Here is a 21313-nt window from a genome sequence, read left to right on the forward strand (position 1 = left end):
ACGTCGACGCCTACTTTCAACGCCTCGCAGACGAAGCCCGGAGACTTGCCCGATTATGGATCAAAAACCAGCAGCGGACCAACGCCAGACGCTACAACCTACGAGGAGACAACGCGGACACCGATTCGCCGCCGAGGATTGAGTGAAAAATTTTTGCGCCGCTATTTCGGCCCGTACAAGGTTCTTCGTCGGCTAGGTGAATTGGACTATGAAGTCGTTCCTGACCAAATGACTGCATCCCAGCGACGCCGCGTGCGACCAGAAGTAGTCCATGTCGTACGCCTAAAGCCCTATCATGCATGCTAAAAGACGCCGTGTTTCCACATTCGGTGTTTATTTTTGCACAGTCAGTTTATCATTATTTATAGCCGCATTATGTTCTAACGCATCAAGTCTATGCTTCTTTGAGAGGGGAGTAATGCGGCGAATCTTTGTAGCGTTTGTTTGTAGTGTTTGTTCATGCTTCACGGCTGCCGACACGCCGCTTCATCGCTTCGTTTGTGACGCAAGACGCGCCTAGATTTAGCTCGATTGATCGCATCCTGGCGAAGCCGATTCTGCTTTGAGCCAGAATGTTCTAATGTTCGCTATCAGCTTTGAAAAGAGCACGGCGGACTGCGGCGGGGATTGTGTTCGACGACCGCCGAGCACGCTTGTTGCTATGCCGCCGCCGAGTGATTCAGTTCTTTGCGGGCGCAAGTCAGCCAAAATAAAGGGTTTTGCTTCAAAGACATTCTCGCTGTTTAGCTGTTTGCCCGACTGCAGTCACCACTACGTAACAATATCACCGGGATGTATCGTTTTCTTTTCTCTACATTCTGGAGGCACCTTTTGGAAACACTATACCTTAGTTTCTGTAGAGTTCAATAGATTCACTATAGACCTCAATAGGTTTTCTATAGAGTTCAATAGATTTTCTGTAGAGTTCAATAGGTAATATCTATAGGAATAGATTTTCTATAGAGTACATTACATATTCTATAGATTTTCTATAGAGTTCTATAGATTTCTATATGTATTCTATATATTTTCTATAGATTTCTATAGGTATTCTGTAGGTTTCTATGTTTTTATAAATTTTCATAGCGTTCTATTGATTTTCTATAGAGTTCCATAGATATTCTATAGATTTTCTAGAGTTCTATAGATTTCCTATAGAGTTCTATAGATTTTTTATACAGTTCTATAGATTTTTATAGAGTTCCATAGATTTCCTATAGAGTTCTATAGATTTCGTATAGGGTTCTGTAGATTTCTATAAATTGACATACTAGAGAACCTAACCTAACCTTACCTGACCTGACCTGACCTAACCTAACCTCCCCTCATCTAACCTAACCTAGCCTAGCCTAGCCGAACCTAACCTAACCTAACCTAACCTAACCTAACCTATGGAATGAAGATGATGATTCAGCACCGCCACCAACGACGACGAAGCGCTAGCGCCGCCCGTGAGAGGCTCGTGCAGGAGAACTGCCGCTTGTGTGCCGGGCTCTCGCCTCGCTGGTTCCTAGACGACTTGCGCCCGGGTCTTCGTTGCCGGCGCTTCAACGTGCCAATAAACCACTCTTCATTTGGTGGAGGTTGCTGCGTTCACCGTTCCCCATCACCGTGGACCTTCGCAGCCGCACTATCCCGATGTCCAAGACCAGTCAACAGCCCGCCCCCCCGCCGCAGCCCGTCATCTGCTCCGGTGCCGTCCGGCAGCGCGACCCCGCTGTTTTCAGCGGCCACAGCGACCAGGATGTAGAAGATTGGCTGGAATCATACGAACGGGTGAGCCGCCATAATAATTGGGATGACAACGTCAAACTGACCAACGTTATATTCTACCTGAGCGACGTAGCGAACCTGTGGTTCCGAAACCACGAGGCCGACATCCCCACCTGGACCGTTTTCAAGAGCACACTTGCGGAGGTTTTCGGCCGTCCCGCCGTCCGGAAACTGCGCGCTGAGCAAAGCCTGCGTGTCCGAGCTCAGCACAAGGACGAGACTTTCACGAGCTACATTGAAGATGTAGTTGACTTATGCAAGCGTGTTGATCCGGCTATGTCTGAAGCTGACAAGATTAAGCACGTCCTGAAAGGCATGGACGACGACGCTTTTCAGATGTTGCTGGCGAAGAGCCCCACCACCGTCGCCTCGGTTTATACACTGTGCCAAAGTTTTGACGAGTTGCGTGAGCAACGTCTTTGCGCTCGTCGCCCTCCCCTGCCTGCCGACTCCATCTCCGGCCTGGGCATCAACCACGACTTGCTAGCCACAATCAAAGACTTCGTGCGGGAAGAGGTCGCCCGGCAGCTATCGCTCATATCTAACCCACACCCGTCACCGCCCGTCCTCAGTCCTGAGATCTGGAATGCCATCACGCAGGAGGTCGCCGATGCACTTCCTAGTCTTCGGCAACCGGCACCTTTGGCTCCCCAGGCCGGTCTACTTCCGATCCAGCCTACCCCAGTTGCCGCCCCGTTAAGCTACGACCCTCCAGTAAGCGTGCCGCCTGCGCCCGCACCCGTGCCTCTCACGTATGCAGAGGCTGTCAGAAGACCACCGCGGCCGCAGGCCTATGCCTATGCTCCTCCTGCGGTGCCTGCGCCTGTTTTTTCCCGACAGCGTTTCGCGCCCGCTGCCTACAATCCTTGGCGCACGGCTGACAACCGACCGATCTGCTACGCCTGCGGTTTTCCAGGCCACGTCGCTCGCCTATGTCGACGTACTCTGCCTGCGCCTCTCCACCCCCTGCCGGACTACCGCGATACAGATCGCACCTTTCGCGCATCTTTCGAACCACCGCATCAGGGGACCTCACCTGACCGCGCGCTTGGTCGCCAGCCCTACGTTTCCCACCGCTCGCCCTCCCCTCGCCGCCGCTCCTTGTCGCCCATGAGGCGTCGCACCGTCCCCGCCGATTCGGAAAACTAGCAGCCGCAGTTCCTGGGGCACGAACTGCGCTATCATCGCCCTGCTTAAGTCCTCGCCTTTCACCGCCGAATTTTCTTGACGTGTTTGTAGACGGCGTCAAGACACTTGCGCTTGTGGACACTGGGGCCTCCGTTTCTGTCATTAACGAAAACTTCTGCCGTTCGCTTCGAAAAGTTACCACCCCATCTTCTGGACTCTCCCTCCGTACAGCTAGCGCCGAGCCCGTTCATCCGTCTGCCGCTTGCACAGCACGCGTAGTCATCGCCGATGTTTTATATTGCCATGGACCTGGCTCGAGCTACCTGCGCGCTAAGCCGTGACGAGGACGAAGTGGTCGCGTCGCAAGTGACCCTAGCCAGAATACTCGCCCGTGGAGGCACCGTTAAGGCATCGTCGGATATACGCAGTGCGGCTCTGCAATTCTCGGGGGCGGGTTTGGTGGCGGCGAGTTCAGTTGAAAATGTAACCAATCGATTTCGAAGGTCTCTAGTCGCACCATTTTCTCGAAGAAAGTCGAGACCGAGAACGACGTCTCGTGAGCATTCAGGCAGAATGAGGAACGTTGCCACGAACGTGCATCCGCGCACCGTAATTCTGGCCGTACACATTCCGAGCGGCGTAACCACGTGGCCACCAGCCGTACGTATCTGTGACCCTGCCCACGGCATCATAACTTTCTTCAGTACCTTAGCCATCCTACCGCTCATTATCGAGTAGTCCGCATCCGTATCCACTAGTGCGCTAACCTCCTTAGAGTCAATCAGCACGGGTATGTCAAGGGAGACCTTGGTCTTACCAGACCCAGTCGTCGGCGCCGTCTTCGTCGTCGTCGTCGTCATCGGTATCGTGGTCGTCAATTCGGGAAGGGTCAGTCGGCGCGTCGGTGGAAGCTTTTCGGCATGCGGCGTTCGGCGGCCTCGCCTCCAAAGGTCGCCTGTTCTAGTTTTCCCGGTGCGGGCTCGAGGACCCACGCTGTGCACCAGGTCCATAACCGGACTGATGAGGCGACGAATGGCGAGGTGAAGGCGATCGGGACGTTCGGCGCGGAGGAGGTGGTGAACCACGCCGGCGGGTGACGTATTCGTCAAACTCCTGAGGCTGTTCGGCATGCCGCGGACGGGGACTACCTGCAGACAAGCCTCGGAATCCCAGAGGCCGATATGGACACCGCCGGAAGACGTGACCGGCCTCGCCACAATGGTAACACAGGGGACGTCGGTCTGGCGCACGCCAAATATCGGTCTTTCTCGGCGCCTGTCCTCGAGCTTGCCAGTAGGGAACCGGCTGCTCGGCGTGTACTGCGACTACCGAAGCGGCATACGGTGGCGCGCAGGGAACCGGCGCAGGACGGCGCAGCACGTCCGCATACGTCGCTGGCGGCCAAGCAGCTGGCTGTGGTGGCGGCTCTACTGGAGCGACGGGTGGTCTGAGCGCCTGCTGAACTTCCTCCCGAATAGCGCTAGTCAGAGAGTCCACAGGAAAAATCCCCCGAAGTTTCTACAGCTCCTCACGGACCACAGAACGCACGATGTCCCGAAGGGAGCTTGTATTGGCCCCCGAAGCAGCATCCAGGGGGTGTAGAGCCGAGATAGGGTTTAGCTGCCGGTCGTAGAAATTGTACCGTTGCTGGAGCGCCCTCTCCATGAGCACAGCCTCGGAGAGGAACTCGGCGACTGTTCTGGGCGGGCTTCGCACAAGACCGCAGAACAATTGCTCTTTCACGCCTCTCATCAGGTGTCTGAGCTTTTTCTCTTCCGTCATGGTCGGGTCCGCTCGGTTACAGAGGCGCGTCACTTCCTCCACGTACATCGCTACGTTCTCATTTGGTAGCTGAATGCGAGCGGTCAATTCACGCTCGGCCCGTTCACGGCGATCGCTGCTGGTGTAAGTCTCCAACAGCTGGCGACGAAAGTCCTGCCACGTCGTTAGACTCGTCTCGCGGTTTTCGTACCAGATACGAGCGGCGTCTTCGAAGCTGAAGTAGACGTTCCGGATCTTAGCACTGTCGTCCCAGCCGTTGAAACGCGCAACGCGCTCGAACTGATCAAGCCAGTCTTGGGCGTCCTCCGAGTATCCGCCGTGAAAGGGCTTCGGGATCCGGGGATTTTGCAGGCTCACAAAAGAAGCAGGTATGAACGGGGCGCTGTCTGACCTTGCTGCCGTGGTCGTAGCCATGGGTGCGCTCTCTTGAGGCCGGAGTCCGAATTCTGGAGACAAGCCGCGGAGCCTGTGGCTGACACGATGGACGGGGGTTCGCACAAGAGGCACCGGGCTTGTGCTTCGGCTCTCCGAGGAAGGATGGAGCATCAGCCGAGAATACCCAAGCGACCTCCACCAGATGTCACAGGCCAGACGGAGAACAGTCGTAGACGTAGAGGGGGACCGCAGAACGGCCGAGGGTTTTGCCACGGACCTGGCTCGAGCTACCTGCGCGCGAAGCCGTGACGAGGACGAAGTGGTCGCGTTCGCGTGAGGCGCGCTCGAGCTGGCTCTGTTCTGGGCGATGAAAACCCTCGGCCGTTCTGCGGTCCCCCTCTACGTCTACGACTGTTCTCCGTCCAGATGGATAGCTGTTGCAACCGATTACCTGACGCGTTACGCCGAAACGCAGGCTCTCCCTCAAGGCACAGCGTTCGAAGTTGCGCACTTCTTTATGCGTGCAATAGTGCCTCGACACGGCGCTCCGTCCGTCGTCATTACAGACCGAGGGAAGGCATTCACAGCTCAGCTTGTCCACGACATCTTTGAGCTGAGTCACACCAGCCATCGAACAACGACAGCATACCATCCCCAAACAAATGGGCTCACAGAACGCCTGAATAAAACACTGGCCGACATGATTTCCATGTACGTGGATGTGGAACACAGAATCTGGGACCAAATACTCCCGTACATCACATTCGAGTACAACACTGCGACTCAAGAAACAACCCGCTTTACACCATTCCGTTTAGTCTACGGCGGAGAAGTGCGGATGATGCTGGACGCCATGCTCCCGTGCGTGGATGATGACTTGACACCAGATGCGGGCTCCTTTGTCGAACAAGCCGAGCAAGCTCGCCAGCTTGCTCGTTTGCACATCACAGCTCAACAAGACACGGACTCCAGACGTTACAACCGGCGCCACAGGGAGGTTACCACAACATCGGTGACCGTGTGTGGGTGTGGACCCCTGTCCGCCAAAAGGGATTGTCCGAAAAACTGCTGCACCGATATTTCGGACCTTATGAGGTGCTCCGTCGTGTTGGAAACGTGGATTATGAGGTTGTTCCACGTGGAACTGTGTCTACCGGTCGTCGGCAACCACGGACTGACATTGTGCATGAAATGCGACTTAAGCCATACTTCTCGCGTGAGAGCGATGACGCTCCACTTTAAACTGTGTTCGGGTTCTGCGTTTTAATTTATTTCTTTTTGTTCGTTTTTTTTTAACATTGTCTTCCTGCTTTTCCTGTTCGTTTTCTGCTTTGTACATACCCTCGCATCGGGACGATGCTCTTCTTTTTCGGGGGACTAATGCCACGGACCTGGCTCGAGCTACCTGCGCGCTAAGCCGTGACGAGGACGAAGTGGTCGCGTTCGCGTGAGGCGCGCTCGAGCTGGCTCTGTTCTGGGCGATGAAACCCCTCGGCCGTTCTGCGGTCCCCCTCTACGTCTACGACTGTTCTCCGTCTGGCCTGTGACAATATGTTGTCGAATTTTTAGTTCTCCGTGCAAGCTCCCATGACGTCATCCTTGGCTGGGATTTTCTATCCCGCCACAGCGCCGTCATTGACTGCGCCCGTGCGCATGTCGTCTTTTCTACGCTCTGTGATGCGCCCCTCGACGAGCCTTCGATTCGCCGTGATGCTAAGTTTGTTGTCGCCGAGGACACTCACATTCCCCCTGACAGTGCTGTGCTTGTCCCTGTTTGCGCGCCTCTGTTTCTGGCGCCACCGTTCTCTTCACGCCTTCCCCCATCCTTGCTTCTCGCCGACGCCTCTCTGTTCCCTTCGCCGTCATCGACATTCAACATGGTACTGCCGCTATCCTCGTCTCTAACACCTCCTTCTCTGCCCTCTCCCTGCTCCGTGGCGAGTGCCTTGGCCATTTTGAAACCGCTACCTTGATCACTTCCTTGGACACCGATGTGACCTCCTCCAGTCCCGACATCGCTGCCCTCACCCCACGTAGCCCTACTCCCGATCACCCACTGCCTTCGGACATTTTCGACCGCTCTATTGACCGCGCCCTCGACACAGCTCAACACGCGCAGCTTCTTGCCCTGCTCAACCAGTTTCGCTCATCGTTTGACCACCAGTCCTCTTCTTTGGGCCGTGCGACCAATGTCGAGCACCACATTGAAACCGGTACCCATACTCCTCTCCGCCAGCGCCCCTACCGTGTGTCACTTCACGAGCGCCGCCTCATCGCTGAGCAAGTGGACGACATGCTACAACGCGGCATTATTCAGCCATCTGCCAGTCCTTGGTCATCCCCAGTTGTCCTGGTGAAAAAGAAGGACGGCTCGATATGATTTTGCGTGGACTATCGCCGGCTCAACAAAATTACGCGGAAAGACGTCTACCCGCTACCCCGTATTGACGACGCCCTTGACTGCTTGCAAGGCGCCGAGTTCTTCTCATCTCTGGACCTTCGTTCCGGCTATTAGCAAGTTCCGATGTCTGCGTCCGACCGTCCTAAAACGGCATTCGTTACGCCTGACGGCCTATATCGATTCACCGTAATGCCATTCGGTCTGTGTAACGCTCCCGCCACGTTCGAACGAATGATGGACAACATCTTGCGCGGCCTCAAGTGGAACATTTGTCTTTGCTATTTAGATGATGTTGTGTTTTCGCCAGATTTTCCAACGCATCTCCAGCGCTTGCGCCAGATATTGAGCTGCCTGACACGTGCTGACCTTCAGCTTAACCTCAAGAAATGTCACTTTGGTGCCCGGCAACTGACAATACTCGGCCACCTCGTATCCAAAGATGGCGTCCTACCTGATCCTGCCAAACTCCGGGCTGTGGCTGAATTCCCTAAACCAACCTCTACGAAACAGGTGCGCCGATTTGTGGGCCTCTGCTCCTATTTTCGGCGCTTTGTCCCTAATTTCGCCTCTATCGTCGCGCCCCTTACGAAACTCCTCAATGGTCCCGCCGACTTGTCTACGTGGGACTCTGCTTGCGATGAAGCTTTTGCTGCGCTCCGTCGCCTTCTTACTTCGCCCCATATTCTTCGGCACTATGACCCCAGTGCTCCTACTGAGGTGCACACCGACGCAAGCGGAGTCGGCCTCGGTGCTGTTCTGGCCCAGCGCAAGCCCGAATTTTCTGAATACGTTGTTGCGTACGCTAGCCGTGCTCTCACCAAAGCAGAGTCGAACTACACCGTGACTGAAAAGGAGTGTCTGGCCATAGTGTGGGCTCTCACGAAATTCCGCCCATACTTATACGGCCGCCCGTTCACCGTCGTTACTGATCACCACGCCTTGTGCTGGTTGGCCTCCCTCAAAGATCCCTCAGGACGCCTTGGCCGCTGGGCACTCCGTCTTCAGGAATTCGATATTACCGTAGTCTACCGGTCGGGCCGCAAGCACTCCGACGCCGACGCTTTGTCACGCTCGCCACTGCCCTCTCCTGCACCTTTCTTCCCCCTTATCTGATCCCCTACTCGCAGTGCTCACTACTATGGACATGCCCAATCAACAACGCCAGGATCCATGGATTTCGTCCTTGCTCGATGTCCTTCGTGCACACTCTACGTCCCCCTTCCCTCGAGCTCTTCGTCGCCAAGCTTCCCATTTTGCCATCCGCGACGATCTCCTGTACCGCCGCAACTATCGTCCGGACGGCCGAAAGTGGCTCCTCGTGATTCCCCGACACCTTCGGTCTGAGATCTGTGCACACTACCATGCCGACCCTCAGAGCGCTCACGCTGGATCGCTAAAAACCTACGAGCGACTACGGCAGAGGTACTACTGGCGAGGCATGTACAACTTCGTTCGTCGCTACGTTCGCTCCTGCACAGACTGTCAGCAGCGGAAGTCGCCGCCTCGACCCTCGACTGCTCCGTTACAGCCATTACCGTGCCCGGCTCGAACTTTCGATCGTGTGGGCATCGACCTATATGGGCCGCTCCCCTTCACGACCGCCGGAAACGATGGATTATAGTTGCCGTGGACCAGCTCACTCGGTATGCTGAGACCGCTGCCCTACCTGCGCCTACTGCTCGCGACGTCGCCCTCTTCCTTCTTCATCACTTCGTCCTGCGTCACGGCGCTCCGCGAGCACTTCTCAGTGACCGCGGCCGTGTTTTCTTGTCTGAAGTTGTTCGCGAGCTTCTCGATGCGTGCCACTCAGTCCACCGTACCACTACTGCTTACCACCCCCAAACTAACGACCTCACCAAACGATTCAACCGGACTCTTGGGGACATGATCGCCATGTACATTAGCTCCGACCGCTCTAATTTGGATCAAGTCCTTCCGTTCGTGACCTATGCATATAACACCGCATCCCAGGCAACCACCGGCTTTTCCCCTTTCTTTCTTTTATTCAGGCGCGAGCCTTCCTGCCTCCGGGACACCATCCTTCCCTACAACCCAGACAGCTCAGAACTATACTTCCCTTTCTGACATTACCCGTCATGCTGAGCAGTGCCGCCAGTTGGCTCGCTCCTTCACCGCCGAACGTCAAGGGCTCCGGAAACATGAGTCGGACCAAGACACGCCCGCTACATACTTCTCCTCTGGATCATTGGTCTGGCTCTCTGTTCCGGCTGCGTCCAAATTTTCGGCCAAGCACATTGGTGCTTACCGCATCTTAGAGCGTACGTGACCAGTGAACTATATCATCGAACCGGTGACACCTTCTTTGGACCATCGCCGCCGTGGTCGCGACATCGTTGATGTCAGCCGCTTGAAGCCTTATTACAGCCCTCTCGTCGTCTCCTCGCCTTGAGTCGCCAGGATGGCTCCCTCTTTCCGCCGGGGCAGTTGGAATGAAGAAGATGATCCAGCACCGCCACCAACGACGACGAAGCGCTAGCGCCGCCCGTAGCAGGCTCGTGCTGGAGAACTGCCGCTTGTGTGCCGGTCCCTCGCCTCGCTCGTTCCTAGACTTCTTGCGCCAGGGTCTTCGTCGCCGGCGCTTGAAGGTGCCAATAAACCGCTCTACAAATGTATTGCGCGGGCTCAAGTGGAACATTTGTCTCTGCTATTTGGATGATGTTGTGTTTTCGCCCGATTTTCCGACGCATCTCCAGCGCTTGCGCCAGATATTGAGCTGCCTCACCCGTGCTGGCCTTCAGCTTAACCTCAAGAAATGTCACTTTGGTGCCCGGCAACTGACAATACTCGGCCACCTCGTATCCAAAGATGGCGTCCTACCTGATCCGGCCAAACTCCGGGCTGTGGCTGAATTCCTTAAACCGACCTCTACGAAACAGGTGCGCTGATTTGTGGGCCTCTGCTCCTATTTTCGGCGCTTTGTCCCTAATTTCGCCTCTATCGTCGCGCCCCTTACGAAACTCCTCAATGGTCCCGCCGACTGTCTACGTGGGACTCTGCCTGCGATGAAGCTTTTGCTGCGCTCCGTCGTCGTCTTACTTCACCCCCTATTCTTCGGCACTATGACCGCAGTGCTCCTACTGAGGTGCACACCGACGCAAGCGGAATGGGGCCTCGGTGCTGTCCTGGCCCAGCGCAAGCCCGAATTTTCTGAATACGTTGTTGCGTACGCCAGCCGTGCTCTCACCAAAGCAGAGTCGAACTACAGCGTGACTGAAAAGGAGTGTCTGGCCGTAGTGTGGGCTCTCACAAAATTCCGCCCTTACTTATATGGCCGCCCTTTCACCGTCGTTACTGATCACCACGCCTTGTGTTGGTTGGCCTCCCTCAAAGATCCCTCAGGACGCCTTGGCCGCTGGGCACTCCGTCTTCAGGAATTCGATGTTACCGTTGCCTATCGGTCGGGCCGCAAGTACTCCGACGCCGACGCCTTGTCACGCTAGCCACTGCCCTCTCCTGCGCCCTCTTCCATTGTATCTGATTCCCCACTCGCAGCGCTCACTGCTATCGACATGCCCAATCAACAACGCCAGGATACATGGATTTCTTCCTTGCTGGATGCCCTTCGTGCGCACTCTACGTCCTCCTTCCCTCGGGCCCTTCGTCGCCAAGCTTCCCATTTCGCCATCCGCGATGATCTTCTGTACCGCCGCAACTATCGTCCGGACGGCCGAAAGTGGCTCCTCGTGATTCCCCGTCATCTTCGGTCTGAGATCTGTGCGCACTATCACGCCGACCCTCAAAGCGCTCACGCTGGATCGCTAAAAACCTACGAGCGGCTACGCCAGAGGTACTACTGGCGGGGCATGTACAACTTTGTTCGTCGATACGTTCGCTCCTGCACAGCCTGTCAGCAGCGGAAGTCGTCACCTCGACCCTCGACTGCCCCGTTACAGCCATTACCGTGCCCGGCTCGCCCTTTCGATCGTGTGGGCATCGACCTATATGGGCCGCTCCCCTTCACGACCGCCGGCAATCGATGGATTATAGTCGCCGTGGACCACCTCAGTCGGTATGGAGAGACCGCTGCCCTACCTGCGGCTACTGCTCGCGACGTCGCCTTCTTCCTTCTTCATCACTTCGTCCTGCGTCACGGCGCTCCGCGAGAACTTCTCAGTGACCGCGGCCGTTTTTTCTTGTCTGAAGTTGTTCGCGAGCTTCTCGATGCGTGCCACTCAGTCCACCGTACCACTACCGCTTACCACCCCCAAACCAACGGCCTCACCGAACGATTCAACCGTACTCTTGGGGACATGATCGCCATGTACAGTAGTTCCGACAGCTCTAATTGGGATCAAGTCCTTCCGTTCGTGACCTATGCATATAACACCGCATCCCAGGCAACCACCGGCTTTTCCCCATTCTTTCTTTTATTTGGGCGCGAGCCTTCCTGTCTGCTGGACACAATCCTTCCCTACAACCCCGACAGCTCAGAATATACTTCCATTTATGACATTATCCGCCATGGTGAGCAGTGCCGCCAGTTGGCTCGCTCCTTCACCGCCGAACGTCAAGGGCTCCGGAAACATGAGTCGGACCAAGACACGCCCGCTACACACTTCTCCACTGGATCATTGGTCTGGCTCTCTGTTCCGGCTGCGTCCAAATTTTCGGCCAAGCACATTGGCCCTTACTGCATCTTAGAGCGTACGTCACCAGTGAACTATATTGTCACGGCTATACAGTCGGGACAGCCAGGTCACGTTTTACTGAACAGCGCCAGGTAGCAGCGAACTCCCGAGCGGAACCCGAAGAAGAGACGACGAAGAAGCCCCGCCCGCCACCATGGCTAAGGCTAGCCAGGATGGCGGTTGAGACAGTTCGGCCAGGAGACGGCGCCACGAGAATGTCCAGGAATGTGGCATTGCTCCCCCCCTCTGGAAAGCGCCGCCCGCGGCGCTGGAGGGCGTGTGGTCCGGCAGCCGCTTCCCCGGGCACAGGCTTTTGGGGCACGAACATCCGCTGATCATAGAGTGCCCTTGCAGAGGCGCAGTAGTCCTGGTGTATATAGTAGGTATCGTCGACGGGCGCGGAATCCACTTTCTCGGCCGTCGTGATCTCGTACGCGAGGAGAGGGAGGCATTAAGACAATCATCATAGATGCGGATAGCTGGAGCATATGGACGGTCAGGATGGAGAATGCCATGATCTTTGCGCTCTTAGTCGTCTGGACATAGGCTACTTCCAGTGGGAGCAGCACGCGGTCGTTCAGCGTTCGCGACAGTGAAGCGTGGGTACTCCGTCCGACGAAATATTCAAGCTGCAGCGTGTTATGCTTGAACAGCACGGTAAGTGTGGAATGGATGCTGACGTTGCCGAATTCCATGTGGCGGTTCTGGCCGATCACCATCTCGACGGGTGCGCACGGTGAAGAGCCGAGTGGAGAGAGAGAAGGTAGAGACGAGTGAGCTGCTAGCGGGCGTGGTAAGGCTTCATTCGGGCGACATGCACAACTTCGGACGTTGGTCGCCTAGAGGAACGAACAGTTCCTTGAGGGAGAACTTCATAGTTTACCTCGCCGAGTTGGCGTAACACTTCATAGGGGCCAAAGTACCGCCGAAGAAGCTTTTCAGAGCGCCCTCGTTGACGGACTGGGCTCCACACCCAAACATGTTCTCCGGGCTGGTAAGTGACATCCCTGTGGCGATGGTTGTAACGGCGAGGGTCTTTTTCTTGTTGATGTCGGATATGCTGCCGAGCAAGTTGGCGGGCGGCCTCGGCTTCGTGAACAAAGCGGTCGGCCCCCACGACAGTGGAGTTTTCACTACCAGGAAGCAGCATGGCGTCGAGCATTGTCACGGCCTCGCGACCATGGACTAAGCGAAATGGTGTGAAGTGAGTAGTCTCTTGCAGCGCGGTGTTATATGCGAACGTAACGTAAGGGAGTACTGCATCCCAGTTGCGGTGGTCGTCGTCGACATACATGGAAATCATGTCAGCGATCGTCTTATTTAGGCGCTCAGTGAGTCCATTAGTTTGGGGGTGATAAGCTGTTGTTCGTCGGTGACTCGTGCCGCTGAGTCGCATAACTTCCTGTGTCAGCGCCGAGGTAAAGGCCGTGCCTCTGTCAGTTATAACGACCGTGGGTGCGCCATGACGAAGCACGATGTTGTGCATGAAGAAGGTGGCAATTTCCGCAGCTGTTCCGCGGGGAAGAGCTTTCGTCTCACAGTATCGACTGAGGTAGTCGGTGGCGACCACAATGTACCGGTTACCCAGCGAAGACTCCGGAAAGGGGCCGAGTAAATCCATGCCGACTTGGTAGAAAGGAACTTGTGGTGGATCAATAGGCTGCAAAAGTCCGGCCGGCTTAGTCGACGACGTCTTGCGACGTTGACACTCGCGGCAAGTTCGGACGTAGCGTTTCACAACCTCCGCGAGCTTGGGCCAGTAATATTTTTGCCGTATGCGGGCCAACGTTCGGGAGGAACCAAGGTGACCAGAGGAAGGATCATCGTGGGACGCCTGCAAGATTTCATCGCGAAAGGCATTAGGGATAACGAGCAGATAGGCAGGCTCCGTCGACCTATAGTTCTTTTTGTACAGGATACCTTCCCGTAAGCAGAATGATGACAGGCCGCGTGAAAAGATGCGGGGCGGAGTCTGAGCGCTTCCTTCGAGATAGTCAATCAGGGACCGTAATTCAATGTCGTCTCGTTGGCGGTGAGCCAGGGTGGACGCGGAAATGAGCCCAAGGAAAAGCGAATCGTCATCGAGGTCCACGGTACTGGCAGGAAGTGGGGCACGGGACAAACAGTCTGCATCACTGTGCTTTTGCCCTGATTTATACACGATGGTGACATCAAATTCTTGCAGTCGGAGGCTCCAGCGTGCGAGTCGCCCTGAGGGATCCTTGAGATTTGCCAACCAACACAGCGAGTGGTGGTCGCTCACCACTCGGAAAGGGCGGCCATACAAATAGGGTCGAAATTTCGTTACTGCCCACACAATAGCTAGACATTCTTTTTCGGTGGTGGAATAGTTCACCTCAGACCGTGATAACGTGCGGCTTGCGTAAGCGATTGCGCGTTCGACACCATCCTGCCACTGTACAAGTACCGCACCAAGGCCAACGTTACTCGCGTCTGTGTGCAGTTCTGTGTCAGCGGCCTCATCGAAGTGCCCAAGTATGGGTGTATTCTGAAGACGCGTGCGTAGCTCTTCAAAGGCATGTTGTTGCTCCCGACCCCAGACGAACGGTTCGTTATCTTTGGTGAGGCGAGTAAGGGGCTCAGCTATTCGGGAGAAGTTCTTCACAAAGCGCCGATAGTAGGCGCAGAGACCCAGAAAACGGCGCACACTTCGCTTGTCAGCAGGAATGGGAAAAGAAGCGACGGCGGCAGTCTTGTCGGGGTCTTGACTAACGCCCTTGGCGCTCACAATGTGGCCCAAAAACTTCAGCTCCTGGAAAGCGAAGTGACATTTCTCGGGCTTAAGGGAGAGACCAGCTGAACGGATAGCTTCGAAAACAGCGCGTAAGCGGCTGAGGTGTTCTTCGAAAGTGTCGGAGAAGATGACAACATCATCCAGGTACACAAGACACGACTGCCATTTGAGATCAGAAAGCACAGTGTCCATCATCCGTTGGAAAGTTGCCGGAGCTGAGCATAGGCCGAAGGGGAGCACCCTGAATTCGTACAAACCGTCCGGGGTAATAAATGCGGTCTTCTCCCGGTCACGTTCGTCCACCTCTATCTGCCAGTAGCCGCTGCGTAAATCGAATGATGAAAAGTATCTGGCGTGGCGCAGACGATCTAGGGAGTCATCAATGCGCGGCAAAGGATAAACGTCTTTCTTAGTGACTTTGTCCAGACGTCGGTAATCAACACAAAACCGGAGGGTCCCATCTTCCTTTGCAACTAGGACCACAGGCGACGCCCACGGGCTCTTCGATGGCTGGATCACGTCGTCGCGGAGCATTTCTTGAACTTGCCTTCGAATTGCATCCCGTTCCTTTGAAGATATCCGGTACGGCGACTGGCGTAATGGTCTCTGGCTTTCATCAACTATAATTCGATGTTTTGTTATCGGCGTTTGCCTAACTCTGGAGGTTGACGCAAAACAGTCCTGGAAAGAGTCAATGACAGTCTGCAGGTTGCGTTTTTGACTAGGCAGGAGATTCGGGTTCACGTCGAGTTTAACCGGAGCATTCGTTGATTCCACGGACTTCGTAGTCCCTGTCAACGCGTACTCTCCGGCGCATTCCCCGAGTTCTTCAAAATAAGCAATCGTTGTGTTGGCCGCTAAACGTTGGGGTTCACAACTGAAATTTGTTATCAGTAGTTCGGCTCGCTTATTGTTCAGTTCTATAAGCCCGCGAGCTACACACACTTGCCGACCCAGGAGAAGTGACATGTTGGCTTCAGCGATGCCATGAGTGCCGGCGCTGTCATCGCACTCCACAGTTACTAGCATGGTGGTTCTCGACGGAATCACCACGTTATCATCGCAGACCCGCAACTTAGTCCTGCGTTGCTGCGGTTCGTCGCCAACAGTACGGTGTGCGGCAAACGAGACGATCAGCTCCTTAAAGTCGATGACAGCCCCATATTCCTGTAGGAAATCCAGACCGAGAATCAGGTCTTTAGAACACTCAGGAAGCACAGCAAAGCAGCCGGGGAAAGTGACGCCGCGGATCTGAATTCGTAAGGTGCAAACGCCGGTCGGCGTCACAACATGGCCGCCGGCTGTGCGGATCTGGGGCCCAGTCCAAGGTGTCAAAACCTTTCTAAGGGTCGTGGCTAGCCGGCTGCTTATCACAGAGAAATCAGCGCCGGTATCTACCAGTGCGGTTACTTCACAGTTATCGGCGGTTACTGGAATTTCCGTAGAAGCCAACTGCTGGCTCTTCGTCGGCGGTGGGCTCGTCGGGTCAGGTGGTCGTTGGTCTCGTCGTCGCTGCAGATCGTCGAGTGGAGGCTCTTGTTTCTTTCTAGCTGCGGCGGCCCTACCGCCAGAGGACGCCGTCTTCAGTTTTCCCGCCGTGGGGACCTGCCTCTGAATTCGCCAGAGGTCGACGGGCGGCTGGGAGAAGAGAGTCTCCTGGGCGATGGGGATCGAGACTGGCGTCGCGGCACGGTCTGAGCCTGCACGTTGGACGTCAGGTATTGTTCAATCTCCTGGGGTCGCTCGCCGTAGCGTGGTCGAGGAGCGTCTGAAGCGAAACCCCTTAAACCCATCTGACGGTAGGGGCAGTGGCGCAGGATGTGGCCGGGCTCACCGCAGTGGTAGCAGAGTGGCCGGTTCCTCGGCGTTCGCCACATGTCCGCTTTACGCATGGCGGGCCGGAATTCCTGCGGCACGGTGGTGGGCACAGTTGGACGTGGGTACTGCACAGCCGGCACAGGTGAAAAAGCTTGTGCCACTGCCGCAGGCCGTCGAAGTGCCTCGCTGTAGGTCATGATGTAGGGTTGCGGCTGCGGCTCCGGAACAACTGGTGCTGGCTGCACCACTCGACGGATTTCATCCCGTACCACGTCCGACAGGGCTGCGACGCTGGCCTGTGGAGCTGCGAAGCGGAGTTTCGCGAGTTCTTCGCGAACGATGCTCCTTACAAGGTCTCGAAGATCTTCAGGAGGCAGCGTTGTAGGCGTGCAGGTTTGAGCGGCTGCCATACTAGCCTGCCGGCCGTACTGTGCACCGCGTTCCTGCAAGGAGCGTTCCATGCTCACTGCCTCCTTCGTAAAATCGGCCACTGTCCTTGGAGGGTCGCGGACAAGTCCAGCAAACAGCTGCTCCTTAACGCCCCGCATCAGGTGCCGCACTTTCTTTGCCTCGGCCATAGCATGGCCTGCTCGACTGAAGAGGCGCGTCATGTCCTCAACGAACATTGTGACGCTCTCATTAGGCTGCTGCGATCTCGAGTGCAGAGCGACTTCCGCCTTCTCTTTTCGTTCACTGCTGCGGAATGTCGCCAGCAGCTCGCGAAGAAAAACCTCCCAGGTGGCAAAAGAGGACTCGTGGTTCTCGAACCAGATCTTTGCCGAGTCCTCTAGCGCGAAGTAAACGTTCCTCAGCTTGCGCTCACCGTCCCACTGGTTGAAGGCTGCCACACGGTCGAAACTGGCCAACCAGTCTTCAACATCCTCGAACCTGTCACCGTGGAACGTCGGCGGTGACCTGGGCGCGTGAAGTACGAAGGGAGTGTCAGCTCCAAAATGTTGAGTGGTCTGGCTAGCTGTGGTTGATGTCATATCTCTTGCCGGTTTTGTCAGGCCGCTGAACTCCGGCTGTAGGCCTCGCAGGCGGCGGCTCGCTTTGTGGACGGGGGTTGTGTCCACGCACTGAGGGCTGGCTTCAAAGGTGTCTTCAGAGTCAGTGTACATGGGACAGTACCCAGCCGGCTCCACCAAATATGTCACGGCTATACAGTCGGGACAGCCAGGTCACGTTTTACTGAACAGCGCCAGGTAGCAGCGAACTCCCGAGCGGAACCCGAAGAAGAGACGACGAAGAAGCCCCGCCCGCCACCATGGCTAAGGCTAGCCAGGATGGCGGTTGAGACAGTTCGGCCAGGAGACGGCGCCACGAGAATGTCCAGGAATGTGGCAATATCATCGAACCGGTGACACCTTCTTTGGACCATCGCCGCCGTGGTCGCGACGTCGTTCATGTCAGCCGCTTGAAGCCTTATTACAGCCCTCTCGTCGTCTCCTCGCCTTGAGTCGCCAGGATGGCTCCCTCTTTCTGCCGGGGCAGTTAGAATGAAGAAGATGATCCAGCACCGCCGCCACGAACGACGACGAAGCGCTAGCGCCGCCCGTAGCAGGCTCGTACTGGAGAACTGCCGCTTGTGTGCCGGTCCCTCGCCTCGCTCGTTCCAAGACTTCTTGCGCCAGGGTCTTCGTCGCCGGCGCTTGAAGGTGCCAATAAACCACTCTTAACCTAACCTAACCTAACCTAGCCTAACCCAACCCAACCCAACCCGACCTAACCCAACCTAACCCAACCTAGCCTAACCTAGCCTATATTAAAACTTCCTGTTGGGCGAGTTGGTAGTTCATATTGAATTAGAAATATTATAACAGCAGCACGACAGCACGGATAAGCCTAGAAGCCTACCACATACAGAAACTTGGCAGCGAGTGCATCAGCGAACCTTCTTTATCTCTGTTCCAGGCTGAGATTGACTATTTTAATGCAGCTACTTAGATGGAAGATAAACCGAAGTGTGATGCACTTGTCTACCCGCGCATGCGCTCGCGATTTGATGGCTCTGACTCAACCTTTTTGTTTTTTTGTCATTTTTTCTCACGATCCTTCGGCTTATAAAAGGTGTGGCTTTCACCGAATAAATTCAGTGGACAGTTAGCGCTTGTGTGTGTTTCCTCTCTTTTTTGTCCGTGACTTTGTTTGCGCTATAATATTTCTAACCGAGCCTAACCTAGCCTAACCTGACCTAACCTGGCCTAACCTAGCCTAGCCTAACCCGACCCGACCCGACCCGACCTAACCTAACCTAACGTAACATAACCTAGCCTAGTCTAGCCTAGCCTAGCCTAGCCTAACCTAAGCTAAGCTAAGCTAAGCTAAGCTAACCTGACCTGACCTGACCTAACCTAACCTAACCTATCCTAAGCTAACCTAAGCTAACCTAACCTAACCTAAGCTAAGCTAACCTAACCTGACCTGACCTGACCTGACCTCACCTGACGTGACCTGACCTGACCTGACCTGACCTAACTTGACCTGACGTGACCTGACCTGACCTGACGTGACCTAACCTAACCTAACCTAACCTAACCTAGCCTAGCCTAGCCTAGCCTAACCCAACCCAACCCAACCCAACCCAACCTAGCCTAGCCTAGCCAACCCAACCCAACCCAACCTAGCCTAGCCAACCCAACCCAACCCAACCCAACCCAACCTAGCCTAGCCAGCCTAGCCAGCCTAGCCTAGCCTAACCTAACCTAACCTAGCCTAACCTAACCTAGCCTAACCAAACCTAGCCTAACCAAACCTAGCCTAACCAAACCTAGCCTAACCAAACCTAGCCTAACCAAACCTAGCCAAACCAAACCTAGCCAAACCAAACCTAGCCAAACCAAACCTAGCCAAACCAAACCTAGCCAAACCTAACCTAACCTAACCTAACCTAACCTAACCTAACCTAACCTAACCTATCCTAACCTAACCTAACCTAACCTAAGCCACAGCCCCAACTATGAGCAATGACACCCATATTGCTGCGTACAACTGTGCAGCCCTATGGCTATCGCTCCTATGTGTCGCTCTGTGACTACGCTGTGTGTAAATTATAATAAGCAATTACTCCCTTTTTTACTGCGAAAGCATTTATAGTCTATGTCGGAGGGGTCGTGTCACCAAAACGTGTACGCAAGACATGTCCGCAGCAGTTGGTCGTTCACAGAAGAGGTAGCATCAAACGGATGGTTGGAATCGAAAGAGGATGATGTCAACGATGTGAGGATGCTGCGCAAAAAAATTCTGTTCATAGGATGATTAGTCAATTAATTAGAGCCAAAATGTCGAAAAAATGTGGAAATAGCTAGGACGTCGATAAAGTGAGTGGATGGGTAAACAGCCGTGGCCGGCAAAATATTGGGAAAATAGGCAAAATAATGAAAATAAAACTTTAAATGACTGGAAATGTATTTTATGAGTGATAATTAATTGGAGAAAATTTTATTTACATAGATTAATTAGTTAATTATCCGCAAAAACCATTGGTCGGTTGAATAGGCTGGAAGGGGACGCAGTAAGAGGACGGGAAGCAACCATGGTGCAAAATTTGAAAAACCAAAATTGTTGACTGAGATAAAAAAATGGATAATCAGAGTAAATAATGGAGCATTTAACAAAAATACGATAGTTACGCTAATGCTGTAGTTAAAATACTGAACAAACAAAATGGAAATGATAAAGAGAGGCAAAGAGGGGCGAGGAATGCCCCGGAGCCGCCAATGCTTTGGCAGCCTCTCTGTGCGGTTCGCCGCAGGGATCTCTCATTTTTATTTTGCTCATATGCAAATTCCCTTACACTAATTCACTGAGTATCACGCAAATTCTTCCTTCATTTTAGAATACCAGAAGATCAGATTGCGAGAGTGCTAGATTTCAGTGACCGCGTCACTCCGCATGTACCGTCCACATAAGCATACTTTTGGCGTGGCAGCGCGTGCAGAGATGCGAATTTTTCTACAATGAGGCGTTTATTATAATATTCAAGTGATCGTGACAAATGGGTTAGAGAAGCTGTTGGATTACGTTTACAAATGTTTGTAACAGGGGCTCTCAAGGAGCACGTACACACTTAGTAGGGATGATAAAAATGTAGCCTATTCCCATCGAACAGAGTGAGGAAGCTGCAGAAAAAAAGGTGCACGAAGAACGCCTGCTTAACGCGGGCCTGCAGCCTCCTCTGCAAGGCGACAGTAAGGACTGGAAACAGAGCACTCAAAATACATTCTGAGTTGCACTTCCACTTTCATCGACAAAGTTTCATACATTTACAACATCCGCCAGACGTATCTTGAAATATAACGTTGGAGTAGAGCGATAGTGAAATACACAGCCATATGAAAATGCAGTCATGTAGGAACCAGAGAAAAGCAAAGTCAGTGACACAATTTAGGCACGTTGTGAATATTGGAGTATTTCACTTTTAGTTGTTCTAACGAGATCAATCGGACCTTTTCTTTAATGAACCAAGAGCGTTCGCACGGTGAAGGACAGCTTCTCGGTTAGGTGATTAGTCCTACTCGTTACGAAATTTCATTTTCTCTTCCAATGTTGCTAAACGGTGTAAAAACGTTTTGTAGTCAAATATTGCGCGCTTGGAGGCTGCACTCAACCTTCCAACGAAAGTGTTAAAGC

At 54.3% G+C, this 21313-nt stretch overlaps 1 protein-coding gene across 1 annotated transcript; it reads left to right on the forward strand.

Annotated features, from left to right (window-relative positions):
- The first annotated feature begins 1638 nt into the window (after nucleotides 1–1638).
- Nucleotides 1639–4352, forward strand: LOC149346299 (uncharacterized). Its single transcript, XM_089541284.1, has 2 exons — nucleotides 1639–2525; nucleotides 4256–4352. The coding sequence occupies exons 1-2, from the start codon at nucleotides 1639–1641 to the stop codon at nucleotides 4350–4352; spliced, it is 984 nt and encodes a 327-aa protein (XP_089397410.1).
- The last annotated feature ends 16961 nt before the right edge of the window (nucleotides 4353–21313 follow it).

This window comes from Amblyomma mixtum, chromosome 4 (genome assembly GCF_055824585.1).
Source record: "Amblyomma mixtum isolate Tamu chromosome 4, ASM5582458v1, whole genome shotgun sequence".
Classification (NCBI taxonomy): domain Eukaryota; kingdom Metazoa; phylum Arthropoda; class Arachnida; order Ixodida; family Ixodidae; genus Amblyomma; species Amblyomma mixtum.

Coding starts and splice junctions, on each gene's coding strand:
- LOC149346299 (XM_089541284.1), top strand. CDS start 1,639: ATGTCCAAGACCAGTCAACAGCCCGCCCCCCCGCCGCAGCCCGTCATC. Junction 2,526..4,255: donor CCCGCACCCGTGCCTCTCAC/GTATGCAGAGGC, acceptor GGTGGCGCGCAG/GGAACCGGCGCAGGACGGCG.